Here is a 19128-nt window from a genome sequence, read left to right as displayed (position 1 = left end):
TGACACTGACCCCATGGCCACAGGACTGGATCCCAGACCGGCCCCAGAGTACCAGAACCGGTCCCACACTGACCCCATGGACCCCAGACCGGCCTCACAGCCATCCCCGTGCTGGTCCCACAGCCCCAGGATCAGCCCCAGCAGCCATTCCTCCAGTCCCCCACTCCCCTCTCATCCCCTCGCAGGCCTTCAGGACCCCAAAGCCAAGCAGTTCCTCCATCACACCACAGAAAGATCTGGAGAGCTCCAGTTCCTGGGAACCTGCCTGTGGAGCCACCAGCAGCTCCGTGTGAGGGGCTGAGTGTGAGAAGCAAAGGGAAACACGGCTCTGGCTCAGCCAGCAGTGAGAACTCGGCCAGCACAAGTCCATCAGCAGCAGGGACAGACTCCTGGCAGAGCTGGCGGGCACACAGAGCCTCAGAGACAACATTTCTTACAAAACACAAGCATCTGTGCCCCAAAAACGGCTTTTCTGCGCCAAAAACTCTACACGGAGGGTGAAGTGTAGCGGCTCTCCTGAGCGCAGGAAGGAGGGAGGACAAGAGGCATTTCCAACCCAGGATTTACTGATTCCCCCTGAAGCCAGCCTGAAGGCGGCTTTACACCTTCCAGCAAGAAAGGCAGCACCTTCCTCCCTCAGCTTCTCCCAGCCTTGGCTCCCCTCTTCCCAAGAGAGGAAAAAAAAAACCCCAAAAAACCCCAAAAGAGCGACACACAGCTATAAATACAGGCTAGAAAGTTCCACAGGGGCTCCCGGTCTAGTCCAGGGCGGCCGTGTCCTCGTCTGTGAGACTCTGTCCGTTCAGGGCCGGGCCCTCGCAGTGGCCCTGCGATAAATCCTCAAACTCCTGGCTGGTGGTGGGGGAGATGAGGCCGGGGCTGCTGTCACAGGACTCCGTGCTCTGCTCCGAGGTAGCGATGGTGGTCGTGGTGCTCTTGGGGACGGGGTCGAAGTCGTCGTCGTCCTCCAGGATGGGCGACTCGTGGATGTCTGAGCAGGAGGAGGGAGAGGTTAGGGGTGTGGGGAGAGGGATTCCCTGGCTGAGCTTGCAGCTTGTAGGGGTTAAAAAATCCCTACAGGGTGTAAATTGGGGGTTGGTTGGAATTTCTTGCAATTTCTCAGGATGGGGGACTCGTGGATGTCTGAGGGAGAGGAGGGAGAGGTTAGGGGTGTAGGGAGAGGGATTCCATGAGTGTGGTTGGAGCAGGGGTTAAAAGAACCCAGTGAATTGCCTGGGTGTAAACTGGGGGTTGTTTGGAATTTCTTCCAAGTTCCAGCCCCCACTCCTTGGTTCCCAAGGCCGCTCGTGCAAGTGGATTTAATGGATTTAAGGAGTTTGCTGCGTTTTGGGGAAGCAGCCATGAGCCAGCACGAACAGAGACTCTTCCCATAGGAGGAAAACTGAGTGTGGAGTGCCAGGACAAGGGGAATGGCTTCCCACTGCCAGAGGGCATGGATAGATGGGATATTGGGAAGGAATGAGAAGAAATTCCTCCCACAGGGTGCCCAGAGCAGCTGTGGCTGCCCCTGGATCCCTGGCAGTGCCCAAGGCCAGGCTGGGCAGGGTTTGAGCAGCCTGGGCCAGTGGGAGATGTCCCTGCCATGGCACCGGGTGGGATCTGAGGTCCCTGCAGCCCAAACCACGCCATGGCTCTGTAGATCCGTGGGTCAGGAATCACTCACTGCTGAAAGCCTCCGGGTACTGCTTTGCCAACTTCCCTTTGAGCGTCCTGGGGAGGAGAGAGCAATCCCAGTCCGTGGGGAGCTCAGGGAACCGGGGCTGCCCCCCAGCGCCCTGGGCAGTGCAAACCCACCCCGAACCCCAGAACACCCCATCCCCAGCACACGGGGTGCTCCTGAACCCCACATTTTGTGTTTTGTGACCACCCCCAGAGCAGGATCACGGAAACCCAAAGCTCCAACCTCCATCCATCACATCTTATCCCTTCCCCACCAGATTTTCCTTCTCACAGCGCCCCAAACTCCAACTGTGCCCCGCTCCAACCCCCCCCGCCCCTCTCCCGGGCCCGTTCCCGCCCGGTCCCCACCGGATCCTGCGGAAGATGCTGTCCAGGTCCTTCTTCATCTCCACCAGGGTCCGGGTGTGGTGCAGGAAGCGCTCGCTCATCTGCTGCATGCGCACGCTCGACAGGTTGTTGAAGTTGAGCAGCATCTCGTTGGTCTTCTCAAAGCGATCCAACCTGCGCGGGGGAGGCACCGGGAGCTCGGGAACGATCTCGGCGGGCTGCCGGTGCCGGTACCGGCTGTCCCCCCGGGACTCACATGTTTTTCTGGGCCAGGATGATGGCGTTCACGTCCTCGGCGTTGACCATGCCCAGCACCCTCCCGCAGAACACCTGCGAGGCCGAGGGCTCCATCGTGACCTGCGGGACCGCGGGGCGGCTCAGCCGGGGCACCGGAGCCCCTGCGCCGGTAACGGAGACCCTCCCGTTCCCCTCCGTGATACCGGGACCCCCTCCGCCCTGCCGTGCGCCCAGTGCCGGGTACCCCGCCCTCCCGGGCCGGCCCCACACGCCGGTAACGGGGGGTCCTCCGGCCGCCCGCCGCCCCCGGTTCCGCCGCCAGCCCCGGGTTCCCTCGGGGACACGGCCCGGGCCTGCAGCGGCGTCCCCGGGGCCTCCCCCCAGCAGTGCCCGCGCACCTGCGGGATCCCGTCCCGCCGCTTCACATGACGGGAGCGGCGGCGGTACCGGGGGCGGCACCGGCGGCCGCTCCGCGCCGCTTCCGGGTGTGCGGTCACGTGGGGCGCGACCCCGCCGCGTCACCGCGCCGAGCCGGAAGTCCCGGAGAGCGGCCAGGTGAGAGGGTCGCGACCCCTGCGGGCATCACGGAGCCTCTCCGGTACCGGTGCGGAGCCCCGGGCTCCGCTGCCCGCTGCTCGAGGGTGGCCGCGCTGGTGGCGGCCCCTTTAAGGCGTCGGGGCCGCCGCGGGCGCGCGGCTGACGAGCGTGCTCCCCGCCCAATGGCGTCGCGCGGTGGGCGGGGACGGACCAATAGGAGCGGGGGGGCGGGGCCTGCGCCGGCGCGTTCGCGGGCCAGGTGGGAGCGGCGGGGGGCGCGCGGCGGTCACGTGGGGCGGGCGGGGGGCGCGGGGCCGCCCCCCCACGGTACCGGGCCGGGGCCGCGACCCCGACCCCGATCCCACCGGACAGAAACCCCCATCCCCATCCCATCCCACCGACCCCCGCCCGCCAGGCCCCAGCCCACCCCGGCGCTCCCCAGTCTCCGCTGTCCCGCTGCGCATCCCCCGCTCCCGGAGGGTCCCGCCGCTCTCCGGGTCGGTGCCGGTAAGAGCAGCCCCGATCCCCGCCCTCTGTCCCCGCTCCAGGTAGCTCCGCCGCCATGGCGTCCAGCGGGGAGGAACCGAGCGGCGGCTCCCCGGGCCGGGCGGGCACCGGCGCCGAGGCGGACGCGGCCCAGCTGGACACGGCGGAGGATTTCGAGGTGCTGGAGGAGGAAGGGGAGGAAGATGAGGATGACCTGAGCGAGCTGCCCCCGCTGGAGGACGTGGGCCGGCCAACGGCGCCGCCGCGGGACGACGCGCAGCCCCCGATGCGGGGCGCGGGGGACGCGGCCGGGGAGCCCGAGGAGTGGCTCGATGTTCTGGGTGAGGGCTGAGGCCGCTCCGTGCCGGGGCTCGGTTCCGGGGCTTCTCGGGCCTCCCCGGGGCTGCGGGAGCCCCACAACGGTGGGGTCAGCCGGGCTTTCCCTCCCCATTGGTCCCGATGTGCCCCCGGTTTCTCTGTGCCCCCCGTCCCGATGTGCCCCCGGTTTCTCTGTGCCCCCCGTCCCGATGTGCCCCCGGTTTCTCCGTGCCCAGGGAATGGTTTGCTCAAGAAGAAGACGCTGGTGCCGGGCCAGGGTGTGGAGAGCCGTCCCCAGAAGGGCCAGGACGTGACAATCCGCCTGAAGGCCACGCTGAAGGATGGCACCGTGGTGGAGCAGGACCCTGCCCTCACCTTCACGCTGGGGGACTGCGATGTCCTGCAGGTGGGCACGGGCTGGGGGCTCCCCTGGGAGCAGGACCTCACCTCAGGGGCTGCAGGAAGGGTTGGGATCAGACATCATGTTTATGGATCAAAGTGGCCCCTCTGCCTTGCTCATGCTCTCTCCCCATGACATTGGCTGAGTTTGAGGGGTTTGGAGCCGCCTGGTTTTGTGGAGGATGTTCCTGCCCGTGGCAGGAGGTTGGAACTGGAGAACCCTTACAGTGCCTGCCATGGTGGTGCCGTGTTGTCCCCTGCAGGCTCTGGACCTGTGTGTGCAGCTCCTGGAGATGGGCGAGACGGCTCTGATCGTGTCAGACGCCAAGTACTGCTACGGAGCCCAGGGCAGGTGAGCTGCAGCCCCTCAGGTGGGGCAGGGGGTCCCACACAGGGCTGGGACACCTGTCCCCTGCTCATGTCCCCTGCTCCCCTGGTGGCACCCCAGCTGTCCAACCTCTGCTTCCTTGTTGGGGTCTCAGCTGCTCACAGTGACCCTGATGTACATTAGAAAGTCTCTTTTCCCAGCCCAGTGTTTGAGGAAGGAGTCAGGGCTCTTCATTTCTCAGTCTCAAGGTTGTTTATTTTTCCTTATATATAAAATTCTGTCTCCTGTCCTGCTGAGGTCTGCCCAGCAGGACAGTTCCATGCACTCTGCCTGCCCCTGGGGCAGTGTTATCTTTTTATACTAAAAACTACATGTACAATATTTACAATAACTTCCCAATACCTATCACCTGTGTTAGACAGTGAGTTTCTACTCTAAACCAGTCTAAAAGTGCCAACATCACAGCAGAAGATGGAGGCCAAGAAGAAGAAAGAGAAAGGCTGGACACACCCAGTTCCCTCCATCTTGCCCCCTGAACCCCCATACCAAAAACCCCAAAATCTACTTTTTCACCCTGTGATAAATTCACTATCATTCCACTTAATTTTTTGTGGCTTGCAGATCTTCATCTAAGGTTGGTAACTTGCTCCATGGGTCATAGTCAAACCCATGGGGGCATTTTGGCAGGGTCTCTGAGCCCCCTGGCAGGGGTCTGGGCTGCTCAGGACAGCCAGAGGGATGTCCTGGCTCCTGACACCTCCTCACTTGCTGTGAGCAGCGTGTCCTATCTCGAGTGGAAATATCCACATCAGGGATTTCTGAGCTTGGGTTTCACGGTGCCAAACCCTCAGAGCAGCACCTGGGGGTGACAATGGAAACCCCTGGCAGGGGGGTTTCAGAGACCCCTCTGAGACCCCTTGGCTGCTCAGGACAGCCAGAGGGATGCCCTGGCTCCTGACCACGAGCAGCGTGTCCTACCCTGAGTGGAAATATCCACATCAGGGGTTTCCGAGCTGGATTTCGCGGTGCCAAACCCTCAGAGCAGCACCTGGGGGTGACAATGGAAACCCCTGGCAGGGGCGTTTCAGAGACCTCAGGACAGCCAGAGGGATGCCCTGGCTCCTGACCACGAGCAGCATGTCCTACCCTGAGTGGAAATATCCACATCAGGGGTTTCCGAGCTGGATTTCGCGGTGCCAAACCCTCAGAGCAGCACCTTTGGGGTGACAGCGGTGCCGTGGCTTTGTGCAGGAGCCCCGACGTGCCCCCCAACGCGTCCCTCACGCTGGAGGTGGAGCTGCTGGCGGCTCGGGACACCCCAGACCTGGAGCTGCTCACTGGCAAGGAGAAGATCCAGCTGGCCAACCGCAAGCGGGAGCGCGGCAACTTCTTCTACCAGCAGGCAGACTACGTGCTGGCCGTCAACTCGTACGACATCGCCCTCAGGATCCTGGGCTCCAGCTCCAAAGGTACCTGTCCCCACCCAGAGAGGCTCCCCGGGCTCGTGGCCCTGCTGTGACCTGCCCTCGGCGCTGTGCAGTGGATTTCAGCCCGGACGAGGAGGCCGAGCTGCTGGACGTGAAGGTGAAGTGTCTCAACAACCTGGCGGCCTCGCAGCTCAAGCTGGACCACTTCAAGGCAGCTCTCAAGTCCTGTAACCTGGTGCTGGAGCACCAGCCGGGGAACATCAAGGCTCTCTTCAGGAAGGGGAAGGTGAGGAGGGGTCCCTTTCTCCATGGTGTGGTGAGGGAGGAAGGACAGACCTCACCCTGCTCCGTCCCCTGTCACCCTGCAGGTGCTGGCTCAGCAGGGAGAGTACAGAGAGGCCATTCCCATCCTGAAGGCAGCCCTGAAGCTGGAGCCTTCCAACAAGGTAGGCTGGGGGTGTGTGCTGCCCGTGCTCCCCCCTGGGCTGGGGGTCTCCTGCCTGCTGCTCCTTGTCCCTGTCCCTGCAAACCTCAGTGTTCCCCTTGAGAGGCTGAGACTCCCTGGAGCTGTCCCCAGCTCCCATCTCCTGCTTGCTGCTCCTTCTCTCTTGTCCCTGTCCCTGCAAACCTCAGTGTTGATCCTGGGCTGTTGAGACTCCGTGGAGCTGTCCCCAACTCCATGAAGGGAGGCTGGGAATGGCCCCCAGAGCCTGGGGAATGAGGGGAATGGCCCCCAGAGCCTGGGGATTGATGGGAATAGCCCCCAGAGCCTGGGAATAGCCCCCAGAGCCTGGGGCAGGATGGGAATGGCCCCCAGAGCCTGGGGATTGATGGGAATGGCCCCCAGAGCCTGGGGAAGGATGGGAATAGCCCCCAGAGCCTGGGGATTGATGGGAATGGCCCCCAGAGCCATGGGGGATGGATGGGAATAGCCCCCAGAGCCTGGGAATAGCCCTCAGTAGCCTGGGGATGATGGGAATGGCCCCCAGAGCCTGGGGAAGGAAAGCAATAAGCCCCCCAGAGCCTGGGTGCCAATGGGGATGGGAATAGCCCCCAGAGCCTGGGGCAGGATGGGAATAGCCCCCAGAGCCTGGGGAATGAGGGGAATAGCCCCCAGAGCCTGGGGAATGAGGGGAATAGCCCCCAGAGCCTGGGGAAGGATGGGAATAGCCCCCAGAGCCTGGGAATAGCCCCCAGAGCCTGGGGAAGGATGCCCCATGTGCAGTGGGGCTGGGCTGCTCTCCAGCCTTATCTCCACGCCGTGAGGTTCCCTGGTGACCTTTGGTCCTGCTGGTGACAGGAGTCCCTGCCAGCCCATCTCCCTGCCGTGGGGAGGGTCCGGGCTGGCCCAGGTGGCTCGGGCAGTTTGTGCTGTGGCCGGGGGAAGTGGGGCAGAGCTGAGTCCCCACAAACTGGCTGGGCAGCCCCAGAGTGAATCACCAGGGGCTGGGAGCAGCCAGCCCTCGGTCCAGCGCCCGGGCAGGGCGAGCGCTGGGTCAGGAATTTCCTGTCAGTTAATGATCAGCTGCAGGGCTGGAGCCTGGGGAGAAATCAAAAAGCAGTGCCAGGAAATGACCCCAGCAGGAGCGAGACTGGCAGGAGACGGGGAGGTGTTGCCTGCACAGGGGTATCCTGAGGGTCCTGGCTCTCCACATGGGCTGTAATCCTTGTCTGGATCTGCTGTGCCCATTTCTCACACGGGGGTTTCACCAGGGTCTGTGCCATGATCCGGTCCTGAAGGTCACGGCTGGGATGTGGCACAAGCAGGTGCTTGGTGGCCCCACAGCACCTTCAGGGCTGGTCTGGGCTCCCTTGGGAGGGTGAGCAGGACCCCAGACCCTCTGTTTGCCATCAAGGTCAGGTGCAGAGGGGGCAGCACAGGGAACATTCCCCTGGCACGTCCCTGGGCAGGGCGGCTGCTCCCATCCCCAGCAGCTCCGATGGAGCTTTTAATTGGAGAGGGCTGGAAAATCCGAGTGCCCGGCAGTGACGTGTCCAGTGAAACCACAAGAACAGCAAATTACTGCCCTCCCCAGCTGCTGCCCGGCTCCAGGGGCGGCCTGCGTGACTCAGGGGCCACCGGTGCTGAAAACACCCAGCAATGCTGGGCCCCACCTGCCTCCCGCCGGGCTGTCACACACGTCCCTTCTGTGACCCCTCTGGCACCGGTGTGACAGCCCTGGTGAGCTCTGAGCAGCAGCTCTGTCCTCCAGACAGCCAGATTTTCGTGTTGGAGGCAGATTTGCCCAGCTGGCAGAGCTGTGCTGTGGGCATGTGTCCCCCAGCAGAGGGCACAGCGTGGCTGTGCCACCAGGGCCACCACAGCGTCCTTGTGCCACCCTGCCCTGCCCGGTGCTTCCTGCTGCTTTTGGGGAGCCTGTGGGCCCCACGCCGGGCTCAGAGCCTTTTCCTGCCCCGGCAGGGCAGGTGTGGGCACGCTGTGGGTCCTGCTGCAATCCCACTTGACACCAGGCTGAGTTTTAAGGCCGCTTTCCCAGACAGAAAGTGGGAGGGCTGGTGCACGTCTGTGCTCAAGGCAGACACTTTCCTGTCTCGATTAAAGGATAAAATCCCTTCCCTGGTGCCTGGCATCAGCCCTGGGCTCTGCTTGAGCAGCCAGAAAGGACAGAGGGGCATTGGCCCCACAGAGCGTCCCCATGGCGCTGGGATGTGGGGCAGGATGAGGCCTCGTCACCCCCTCAGCTGTTCTGCACATCCCAGGGCTGCTGGCGCGTGCTGTGGGTGCCCTCCCTGGCAGGCAGGGCTGACCAGAGCTCGCTGTCCCCCCAGACCATCCACGCCGAGCTCTCCAAGCTGGTGAAGAAGCACGCGGACCAGAGGAACGTGGAGACCGAGATGTACAGGAAGATGCTGGGGAACCCCAGCGCCGCCAGCACCCCCAGAAAGTGCAAAGACAAACTGCCCTGGGTAAGGAAGGCCTCTGGGATGGGGTGGGGACCCACAGGGGTGTGTCAGTGTCCCCCAGGTGGGACACAGCCCTCCATGGGACACACAGGGCAGTGTCAGTGTCCCCCCTGGTGACCCACAGGGCTGTGTCAGTGTCCCCCAAGGGACTCACAGTGGGTGTTGTGAGTGTCCCCCAGGTCCCCCAGGTGGGACACAGACCCCATGGCACCCACAGGGCTGTGTCAGTGTCCCCCAGAGGGACACAGCCCCCCAAGTGACCCACAGGGCTGTGTCAGTGTCCCCCAGGAGAGACACAGCCCCCCAAGTGACCCACAGGGCTGTGTCAGTGTCCCCCCAGGTGACCCACAGTGGGTGTGTCAGTGTCCCCCAGGTCCCCCAGGTGGGACACAGCCCCCCAAGTGACCCACAGGGCTGTGTCAGTGTCCCCCAAGGGACTCACAGTGGGTGTGTGAGTGTCCCCCAGGTCCCCAGCAGGGACCCAGCCCTCCATGGCACCCACAGGGCAGTGTCAGTGTCCCCCATGGCACCCACAGGGCAGTGTCAGTGTCCCCCCAGGTGACCCACAGGGCAGTTTCAGTGTCCCCCAGGTCCCCAGCAGGGACCCAGCCCATGCAGGACACGGTCAGACAGTGTGAGGATCCCGCTGGGAGCAGGGCCCGTGCTGCGGGAGCCGTGCCCAGAACACATCCCAGATAACAGATAACAGCCTGTGCCCTGGCAGCGCGTGCCCGTGGATCCCAGCCATCCATGCCAGCTGCACGCCCTGGACTTTGCTCCCGCTCCCGCCGGGAAGCGCTGTCAGCTGGCGGCACACGCTGTCCCGCGGGCGCTGCCTTTTTGGGATGCCCTGTCCGGCGGGGAGGGTGGCACGTGTCCCCCGCCACGGGCACGGCCCCTGACGTCCCTCCCCGTGCTCTGCCCCGCAGTCCATCCCCTGGAAGTGGCTCTTTGGCGCCACGGCCATCGCGCTGGGCGGCGTGGCCCTGTCCGTGGTCATCGCCGCCAGGAACTGAGGCTGGCACCGGGGCGGCCCCCGGGCACAGGGGCAGTGCCAGGGCCTGGCTCTCTGTGCCGAGGGGCTGCCCCCAGGCTGTGCCAGCCCTTCCTTCCCGCGGGCTCGCAGCCCCACGGATGCTTTCTGTGCCGGAGGTGCCGGATCTCTCTCCCGACGTTCCCCACATCCCTCCTGGCACGGGGTGGGCAGGGGCTGCTGGCAGAGCAGGGACCCCCGGGCAGCCTGCTGGCAGTCAGGGGCTCAGCCCCCAGCCCTGAGGGTGTCACGGGCAGCAGGAGCTGCCTCTCCCCGGTACGGCCTGGCCGTGCCCATCCCTGCTGCCAGGACAGGGTGGCACGGAGAAGGAAGGTGTGGGCAGCGATGTGGATGTGCCCAGGGGGCAATGCAGCGACGTTCCCTGATTCCTGGGGGCTGCCAGGGGCTCAGCCCTCCCGGAGGCACCCGCTGCCCTCCTCTGCACATCCCTGGAGCGTGCAATGTCCAAAGGAAGCCAAAGAAACCCGCGGTGGGAGGGAGGGATGGAGGAGGGAGCGCTGCAGACCCCCTGTCCAGGCTGTCTTCCCCTGGCTCCAAGCCCCTCGGGGGTCCCTCCCTGCCCTGCAGCCCCCCCAGCGCCTGCCCAGCCTCAGCTCTGCTCATGGGGGGGTTGTAGCACTGTCCTTGCACCCCAAACTGACTGTGAACTTCCCAAATAAAGGACAATTCCTTCACCTTCCGGCCTGTTTATTGCCATACAAGGGGACACATGGGGTCTGCAGGGGACGCAGTGCTCGGGGGGGAGCCTGGCACCCCAAAATCAGCCCTGGAGGAGACCTGGAACCTTCAGGCTCTACATGGGGCTCAGGGGGTCCCTGACTGGGGAGGTCTGGGAGGTTGGGGGGTTCATTCCTGGGGGATTCACACCTGGGGGAGTACAGGGGCTGCCCACCACGGAGTGTCATGCCCTGGGGGCTCATGCCCAAGGGGGCCCAGAGGGTTCATGACTGGAGGGGTCACACCTGGGGATCCAGAGGGTTCATGCCTGGGGGGCTCACACCTGGGGATCCAGAGGGTTCATGCCTGGGGGGGGCTCACACCTGGGGATTTCATGCCTGGGGCTCCAGAGGGTTCATACCTGGGGGCTCACACCTGGGGGCTCCAGAGGGTTCATGCCTTGGGGCTCACACCTGGGGATTTCATGCCTGGGGGGCTCACACCCGGGTAATTGATGCCAAGGGGTTTCAGGGCATTCCCACCCGGAGAGTTCATTCCCCAGGGTGGGTCAGGGGGTTCATTCATTCCCGGGGGTTCACACCGGGGTTCCCCACCCGCCGCCCCCTCCCCACGCTCCCGCAGCGCTCCCCGGCTGCGCCAGACCACCCTCCCCAGCATGCCCCGCGCTCTTATTTACATATCCCCGCCTCCTCCTCCCCACGGGCCAATCCGGCGCTGCGCCCGGCATCACCCAGCCAATCGGCGAGCCCGCTGCCCACCTCCTCGCCCCAGCAACAGGCGCCCTGCGTGGGCGTGGCCAGCGGAGCGGCGCATCATGAATAATTCATAAGGAGGGGCGTGGCGGCGGCGGGCGGCCCCGGCGGCCCAGGCGCGGAGGGGGAGACGGTCCCAAGATGGCGGCGCTGCAGGCGGAGCGCGGGTACGGGCTGTCCTGCGGCCGCCTCGGCCGCGGCACCCGCGTCTCCGTCTTCCACGTCAAGCTCACGGAGAGCGCCCTGCGCGCCTTCGAGAGCTACCAGGCCTGTAAGGTACGGGGCTGGCGGGCGAGGGGCGGCGGGCACGGCCCCGCCGAGGGCGAGCGGGCGGCCGCCACGAGGCCCCCGGACGGAGCCCTGCGGGCGGCACCGGCGGGGATGTGAGGGGAGGTGAGAGAGGGGAGCTCCTCGTGGCGTGGCTGTGTGGCCCGGGGCGGGGGGACTCCGTGGTGGGGGCTGAGGGCGTGCGGAGGCTCCCGCCCCCCCCCCCCCCCCCGTCCGTGAGTGACCGGGGAACCGGGAATGGGGGGGGGCGATCCCGGTGCCAGGTGCCTGCGGGACACCGGGGAGACCCCGCGGTGCCGCTCCCGGTAACGCCCCGGAGCACCGCGGTGTGTTCCTCATCCCCGGCGGTGTTTGCGGGGTCCCCCCGGCCCCCCGGTGAGTGACCGGGGAGGGGTCGCGATCCTCCGCCGAGTGCCCGCGGGGCACCGGGAGCTGTCGGTGCCTCCCCTTCCCCGCCGCGGTGATTGCCGGGGGCACCCCCGTGTGCCGCCGCCCCGGTGGGTGAGCGGGGACCCCCGGTGGGTGACAGGGGCCCCGCGGTGCCGGTGCGGGGGCGGGCGCTCGGTGCCCCCGGGAGGTGACGAGGAGCTGCCGTCAGTCCCCGTGAGTGCCTGGGGAGGGGGGCCCAGGGACGTCGGTGCCCCCCCCCCCCCCCGTTTCCCCGGTGAACGTGACGTGGGTTTGCAAAGCCGGGGGGGGGCGGCGGGTCCGTCCCCGGTGCTGCCATCCCGGGCTGGGGGGTCCCCCCATCGCTGTCCCCTCCCGGTGCTCCCGGTTGTTCATCCGCCGCCGGTCGGTGCTCCCCTCCCGGCAGCAACGGGGGGAGGCACGTTCAGACTGTATTTTGAAATTTCCAGATTGTCTTTTCCGTGCCGTTTCCTTGAAATGCGTCCAGAGAGCTTATTAGTCATGTAAATAGAGAATAATGGCAAAAGCTCGGCAGCTGGTGTTGGGATGGACCGGAGAGGGGTTCAAAACTGTCATTTTTTAGTGTAATTTTATTTTTATTGTATTTTTTCTTTCCGCCTCCGATCCTGCGACGAGCATTTCTGTCTCCTCACCTTGCTGGGGGAAGCTGGGAGCCTAAACCCGTTTGTCATTAGGAGCGTCCTGCCTGCCAGCTTCTGTAGGATAAACCATATGTTGTCACAACACTATTTTTAATTTAGGGTGTTGGTTACATCACATCACTGAATTGGGCAATCTCTGTATGAGGACGAAGGTAATGACTGTACCAGGGTTTATCAACTTATATTTTAATGAGTGTTTATCAGCATTATGAGAAGTCAGAAGGAATAAGTGACTTGGGAAGACTGAATTATTAGCTTTTTTTCCTCTCTGAAAAATGAAACAAATAATCCAAATAATTCTTTCCTATATATTGGGAAAGCCTTTTATTTTGGGTGAGGGAGAGTAGGAAGACTACAGGCAGCTGCGTTAAATATTTTGGGAAGCTATTCCGAGTCCATGTCACACATGAATAGTGGTGTTTATTTTCTAAATGAAGTCTGGGCTCAGGATTGTTTGGTGGCCAACGGCCACTAATGAACTTTGCTTCCTTCACCGCCACCCAAAAGAGAAATAGTCAGAGGCTCCTGGTGATTAACTGGGCAGGAAGGGATAAGGGCAGAAGAGCTGCTTGTTTGTGTAGTGAATAACGCAACAATTAGTGGGCTATTAAACACATATGCTCGTTCTGCATGGGTTCTATAAACAGTTTCCCCGGCTTGGGGAAGGTCTGGGCTTCCTCGGAAGCTGCGGGCCCTGCCCTGCCAGGAGCCACCCCCAGCACACCTTTGCAGCTTCTGTTTGTCCACCCCAGCTCCGCTTTCACTTGGGGCTGCAGCGGCTCCACGGAAAAAATTCGCTCGGGCCCTTGGTCTGAAACGCGGCGGAACCGAGGGCAGCGTTGTGTAATGTGGATAATGGCCTGGAATCCAATGCTGCTCTTTGTGCTACCTGGAGCCCAGCGTGTGCAGCCTGACCTGTTTGGGGCACCGGGGGAGCGCGGCCGTGCCGTTCCTGCGACAGGGCCCGGTCCCTCTGCCAGCGCGGGCAGGGAAATGTCTTCAGTGCCTTGCTTGAGTTTGTTCTTGGGCTAATAATAATGTATTGGGATTACATAATCCAAAAATGATCACCCAGCCGGGCGAGCTGCCATGTGTTTGGAGTGTCCCTGGTGCCAGAGCAGTTGCAGGCTTGGTGTGGAGCTGCACCATGTGTGGATCAGGCAGCAGGGCTGTGGAGAAGCAGATATTTGTCTTGTTGGGCCTCTGCTGAGCTGTGCTCTCGTGCTTCTGCTGAGTTGTCTGCGTCCTAGGGAGGAAAATGGTCAGGATCCAAATTCTGGAGAGGGTTTGGAGCAGCCTGGTCTAGTGGAAGGTGTCCCTGCTCATGGAAGGGTTTAAAACAGGTTGAGCTTTAAGATCCCTCCCAGCCCAAACCATTCTGTGATTCTGAGATACTGATCCCCAACTCTCCTGTTCCAGCAAGCTGCTCCTGTGTCAGGGACAGAGGATGAGGAGCTCCAGCTCACAGGGCTGCTGCCTTCTGGCCCTGGGAAGGGTTTCTTTGGTAGCTCACCTGAAAGAAATAGGAGCCTTAAAAAGAGAATTAGCACTGGCTTCACTGGGGACAGTGAGATGTCACCCAGCTGCTCCTTGTGAAACTTGCTGCCCCTGAAACTGTTTCCCCACAGTTGTGAAACTGAGAGCTCTGGCTGCTGAGCTCAGAGGGCCGAGCAGTGGGAAGTGTGTCCCGAGTTGGTTTGTCCGCTGCTGAAATGGAGCCAGTCTGGAGTGCTCACCTAAACCAGCCCTGGGATCTGCAGGGAGTGTAATTCCAGAGCAGCCTGCAGTTTGCTGCCTTCCTTGTGGGGTGTGTACGTGGTGAGGCATTGCCACTCCCCCCAAAAGGCAGGGCATGGCCAAGGCCAGCTTGGATGGGGCTTGGAGCAGTCTCATCTGGTGGAAAGTGTTCCTGCCATGGCAAGGGGATGGAGCTGGGTGGTCTTCAAGGTCTTTCTGACCCACACCATTCTGGGATTAGATGATTCCATTACTTTTCGCATCACTTCTTGTGTGGCCCCGACTTTGTTCCTGCCCCAGTCAAGGTAGAAGGGAGCTCCTCACACCTGTGCCTTGCTTTCCTCTTGCATTCCTGTCCTTGGTGAGGAGATATTTTACCATCCTCACCTAATTCCCTTAGTTACCATTCATCCTGTATTTTCCACATCTGTTTTTTAGCAGCATCCCGGGTAAGTCCCATCTTCCTGCCTGATTCAGGTGCCACATGGCAGACCCGGGTGTCCCTTGGCAGTGGCTCTGCCTCCCTCGCACTGAAGGTGCTGATGGCACACAGACAGTGTTAGGGCTGTTCCTGGAACCCTCACCTGGGAATTTCCCAACTTCCACGTATTTCTGTAAACCTCTCTCTGAGGCTGAGGGGTGGTTCTTTGGTTACAGGCAGCGTGATGTGGTTGTACACCTTTCCCTGTCATTCTGTGTTGACCTGACAATGGCTGAGCTCTGCTCCTGGTCCTGCCTTGCTGGTGCTTTTAGGAGGGTTTGAAGAGCCCTTTAAAGAAGGCTGCAGCATCCCTTGGTGCTGGAGCTGGGCAGCACGTCCTGCTCCCGCTGTCCCTCTCTGCCCCTGCTACCCCAGAGCGTTTTGAACTGCAGCCACCGGTTGATTCACTGGTGAACTTTGGCAGATGCACAAATATTTATTGGGGACTAAGCTGAGATAACCAAGGCACGTTGTCCCTGTGCTCACCCAGCTGAATTTTGGGACTGTGGTCTGATAGATGTGGCTCCCCAAATCCTCTTCCCCATGCCGCCCTAAAACCAACCGTGAGAGAAATCCCCTGGAAATGAGAGTTAACCCGACCCCTTGGAGCTGCTATTTATTGAAATAACTTTCCAGCCCTGGCTTTTGGAGCAGGTTGTGGAGATTCCTTCATCTTGCTGTGTTCAAAGCACGAAACACAAAATGAAGGCTGTGCTGTCATTACAGGGTCTTTAGGGTAATGCGTATTCATGCTGACTTGAGAATTGAAAGCTGCTCGCAGGTGTCAGGAGGAGAGGAACAATCCGCCATTCCAATCAAAATTCATTGAATTATCTCAGAGCTTTTTGCATCATTCCTCCTTGCCTGTAACCTGTTTTTTCCTGTCCTATTAATTCACTGATGCCGTAGTCCGTCAAAATTGAGGCTCTTACGACATCGGGAGCATGAGTCGGTGACATGACTGAGTGAATCACAGGAGCCTGGAGAGGAAGCTCATGGCACACGTACGGCTCATCAGCAGAAATGGGACAGGATCTGCAGAACACCCTGCGCTGCTCAGCCCCTGCTCAGTGCTCTTCCTCACTGACCTGAGTGTGGCACCTCCCATGGCAAGCAGGGGGACAAAGAGACGCTGAACATTGTGCACGAGCAGTGTTTTGGCCCGTGGCGGTTTCCTTTCAATTATTTAGGGAAGCTGTTTCTCCCAGCCGTGTAGCGTTTGGATCTGCTCAAATTATAGATTCATCTCTATAGTTTTCAAACGGCATTGGAAGGAATTGTCTGTAATTTACATCTGAAGTGACGTACAGTTGCTATGGGATTTGGTGGCAAATTATAAACCCATTATGCCTTTTTTTTATACTGGTGGTAGCAGACTAAAGAACTAGGTCTAATTGGTGATGTGCCAAAGGAAAATAGAAAGTTTGTGACAGAATCCTTGTGACTGATGGGGCTTGCTTTTTTTTTTTTTTTTTTTAATCAAACGTGATCTGCTTTTTATCAGCAAAACATACCCTACCATTAATTGGAGAAGTTGAATTTGACTTAATAATTTTTGCTCTCTGGCAGTACAGGGGGAAGCAAGCTAGAAGATTAACCCTTTATGTTATTTATATGGGGCTAGGTTGTTCTTTTTTTAATTCAAGGGGGATATTTCATCTGTTGTATCAATGGCAGCTGAATGTGGTGATTAAACCACAAAATTAGCAAAATTAAACCCTTTCTCTATTTCAGTATATACTAATTTCTTACTCCACTTAAACAGCAGAAAGAAAAGAAATAAAGAAAGAAAAAAAATAATATTTTTTTTAACTTCTGTCTGAAGCAGAGAGGTCTCTTCAGAGCAATGTGTCTCCCAAGGACCATGGAGTGGCTGCTGCTGGTCAGCTCTGAGTGATCCTCCAGCATCGGGGCTTTTCTGTGCTGCTGGGTTGGGTTTGTCCTGTGCTGCTGGGTTGGGTTTGTCCTGGTGCAGCTCGGCCCATGCTGGTGGCTGTTGGAGCAGTTCCCGTGCTGGGGCAGCAGCAGCGCCTTTATCTGCCCAGGGAGGGAGGGCAGCCTTTGCAGAGGGAGCGTTTGAGGTCTCCTCGGTGAATGGCCGTGTTATCTCCCCAACGATTCGCACGTTTCAGACCATTTCAACTCCGCCTCTAACTTGTAAGCAGAAACTCGTGAAGCGTCTCCAAATCCCTGGTGTTTGTGCATGTTGAAAAATGGGAAGGGACAGACTGCATGCGTCACTCCCGTACTAATTTGTGCCAGCTAATCCATGGGAGAAGAATACATTTTGGCTGACTTGGTGCTTTTGCTGCTAATGCACAGGAGAATGCGTTTGAATGGATGGAGTGGCTGCACGGGGTTAGGTAGACTTTGAAGGGATGCCCTGTGTCTGGGATCCTGTGCTGGGCACCCTCATTTGCTGTAATATCCCAGATTTGTTTGGGTTTTTGGGAAAGGAGAAGGGGAAAGCTCACTCAGCATCACAACATCAGGAAGGTTGGGATAGAGTTACCTCTGAATAATTAAGGTTAATGCTGTTTCTGGAGGAACCATTATCTGCAGTGAACTCAATGCTCATGAAAAGACATGCTGATAACCTGAACTGTGCTAATATTTCATCCAGGGTGGATACAGAGGAGGCATCACCAAAACTGGGCTCTGGTGTTCAACGTGCCTTAGCTTGACCTAGATGAATTATCCAGGAAAGGAGGTTGGATTTGCTGATAAGAGTTTTCTGGAGTAGCTCATGTGTTGCTTAGGAACATCCCATGTACAGAAGGCAACTTCTGCACACCCTGGTAATCTGGTATTGCCTTCTGACTGGGGATTTTGGTGGGTTTGGGTTTTTTTTCCAAGCATTTATATATTAAAGAGCGTGCTAAACCTCTCAGTTTGCTGAGTGCTGTGTGTATCCCTGCTGCACTGGGAGAGCAGCCTTCCCAAAATCCAATCCTTTCTGCATTACAGTCTAGAGAAAACACAGCTCCGTGCACTTGGTCTCTCCTTTCTTTACATTGGACTAGTGCCTTTCTCTAATTTAAAGAAACCAGCATTTGTTAAACTCAAAAAGAGGTCAGCACTGGTGAGCAGGGCTTGACTGAGCTGTCCCCTCCACCCACCTGGAGTATTCCCTGCTCTGGTCCAGGGTTAACCCTCTGCTCTCCCTTTTATGCAGGAGAGAACACTTCAGTGCAAAGCTGAGATATTTCTCCTTTTGGGCTCCATTCTGTGCTGTTGGGTTTAATGGTAGACGCAGACTTTGTCCTTGAGGTTGGTGCCCACACGTGATGCAGCTCAGCAGGTACCACAGAACTTCCTGAGAGCAACCAATTGCCTCAGTCTTTGTAGTATTTAGATTTCATCAGCACAAACAACATCCTCTTGGCTACTTGGCTCTGTGTTTTGAGCATGGATGAGTCCAGCCATGCTTTGATAAGAGCAGCCATGTGAGAGCTGGGGCAGGTTCATGTGGGATCAGTGATGGGGAGACAGAAGCTGGGGCTGCCCCAGCCCTGGAGGTGTCCCAGGCCAGCTTGGAGCAACCTGGGATGGTGGAAGGTGTCCCTGCTCCTGGAATAAACTGAATTTACTGATTTTTTTTTTTCTCTAACCCAAACCTTCTATGATTCTATATGAAGTTTAAGCTGATTGCTGTTACTTAGCTAGAGCAGATGTGTGTTACTTAAAATCCTAACAAAAATCCCAGCAGGATGGAAGAATCTCTGGCTCAATCCATATCACTGTGCCCACAGGATCCATATTTTCTACAACTGAGGTGGAAGAACTAATTTAATCTTCCTTCTATATTCCTCCCCACTGAGGCCCATTCTGCGATGGGCTGCAATCAGTGTGTTATGTGCCAGTTGTGGTTATTTGAATCATATTTCCACATTTCAGTGTCTAGACTTTATGTTTGTGTGAGTTTTGTTGTACCTTTCCAGCTCCGGCGCTGATTTCAGTTGGTTTTGGCTCCTGGTTTCTATGAGAAAATCAAACGGGCTGTGTTTCTGCCTTCCCCAGTCCCCAGGAAAGAAGGCAACAAGGGAATGGGTAAAACTTGGTTTTATAAGCTCCTTTGCCACCATTTTTGTGTCTTTTGAGAAAATCTGTGTGTGGATGAGCTGGGCTCTGCCATTTGGTGAGCAGCAGGTGAGGGCGAGGACAAACCACTGATGGCTGCAGATAAATCTCTGCTTCTCTGATTCTGGCACTGAGAGGAATCTGCTGTGGAAAAAGGGATGAGCTTGATGTGAAAAAGTGACTGTGCAGAGGTTTTTAGTAAAAAACAACTTTATAATCCACAGAAGGAGAGCATTTATTGAAAATTAAGCAGCTTTTTAATTGCCTGCGTACACTGGGCTTCGTTTTTTGCCAGCACTGGTG

At 59.2% G+C, this 19128-nt stretch overlaps 3 protein-coding genes across 3 annotated transcripts in view; 2 read left to right on the top strand and 1 right to left on the bottom strand.

The window, feature by feature from the left end:
• Positions 1 to 545: 545 nt before the first annotated feature.
• KXD1 (KxDL motif containing 1) lies at positions 546 to 11541 on the bottom strand. Its single transcript, XM_064734527.1, has 6 exons — positions 11534 to 11541; positions 2664 to 2703; positions 2285 to 2385; positions 2050 to 2202; positions 1685 to 1731; positions 546 to 991 (listed from the first exon to the last, which is right to left on the bottom strand). Exons 3-6 carry the CDS (start codon positions 2377 to 2379, stop codon positions 759 to 761), a joined length of 528 nt encoding a protein of 175 aa, XP_064590597.1. The 5' UTR covers positions 2380 to 2385; positions 2664 to 2703; positions 11534 to 11541; the 3' UTR covers positions 546 to 758.
• Positions 3220 to 10413, top strand: FKBP8 (FKBP prolyl isomerase 8). Its single transcript, XM_064734526.1, has 8 exons — positions 3220 to 3629; positions 3843 to 4012; positions 4269 to 4357; positions 5585 to 5802; positions 5874 to 6046; positions 6129 to 6206; positions 8551 to 8688; positions 9615 to 10413. The coding sequence occupies exons 1-8, from the start codon at positions 3365 to 3367 to the stop codon at positions 9699 to 9701; spliced, it is 1218 nt and encodes a 405-aa protein (XP_064590596.1). The 5' UTR covers positions 3220 to 3364; the 3' UTR covers positions 9702 to 10413.
• Positions 11276 to 19128, top strand: part of ELL (elongation factor for RNA polymerase II) — a 53434-nt gene continuing 45581 nt past the window's right edge. Inside the window, exon 1 of the mRNA XM_064734525.1 lies at positions 11276 to 11445. Coding sequence (XP_064590595.1) covers positions 11311 to 11445 — 135 coding nt within the window. The 5' untranslated portion in view covers positions 11276 to 11310. The remainder of the gene's footprint in view (positions 11446 to 19128) is intronic.

The sequence above is a fragment of the Zonotrichia leucophrys genome, chromosome 28 (genome assembly GCF_028769735.1).
Source record: "Zonotrichia leucophrys gambelii isolate GWCS_2022_RI chromosome 28, RI_Zleu_2.0, whole genome shotgun sequence".
NCBI classification, from domain to species: Eukaryota; Metazoa; Chordata; class Aves; order Passeriformes; family Passerellidae; genus Zonotrichia; species Zonotrichia leucophrys.
This window is presented reverse-complemented; position numbering and strand designations above follow the sequence as displayed.

Bases quoted from the DNA above. Each gene is read 5' to 3' on its own strand.
- KXD1 (XM_064734527.1), bottom strand. From the start codon at position 2,379: ATGGAGCCCTCGGCCTCGCAGGTGTTCTGCGGGAGGGTGCTGGGCATG. The intron at 2,203-2,284 runs GTGAGTCCCGGG...TCCCCCGCGCAG, and splicing joins ATCCTGGCCCAGAAAAACAT to GTTGGATCGCTTTGAGAAGA. The intron at 992-1,684 runs GTGAGTGATTCC...CCTCCTGCTCAG, and splicing joins GTACCCGGAGGCTTTCAGCA to ACATCCACGAGTCGCCCATC.
- FKBP8 (XM_064734526.1), top strand. From the start codon at position 3,365: ATGGCGTCCAGCGGGGAGGAACCGAGCGGCGGCTCCCCGGGCCGGGCG. The intron at 4,013-4,268 runs GTGGGCACGGGC...TGTCCCCTGCAG, and splicing joins GGGACTGCGATGTCCTGCAG to GCTCTGGACCTGTGTGTGCA. The intron at 5,803-5,873 runs GTACCTGTCCCC...GGCGCTGTGCAG, and splicing joins CCTGGGCTCCAGCTCCAAAG to TGGATTTCAGCCCGGACGAG.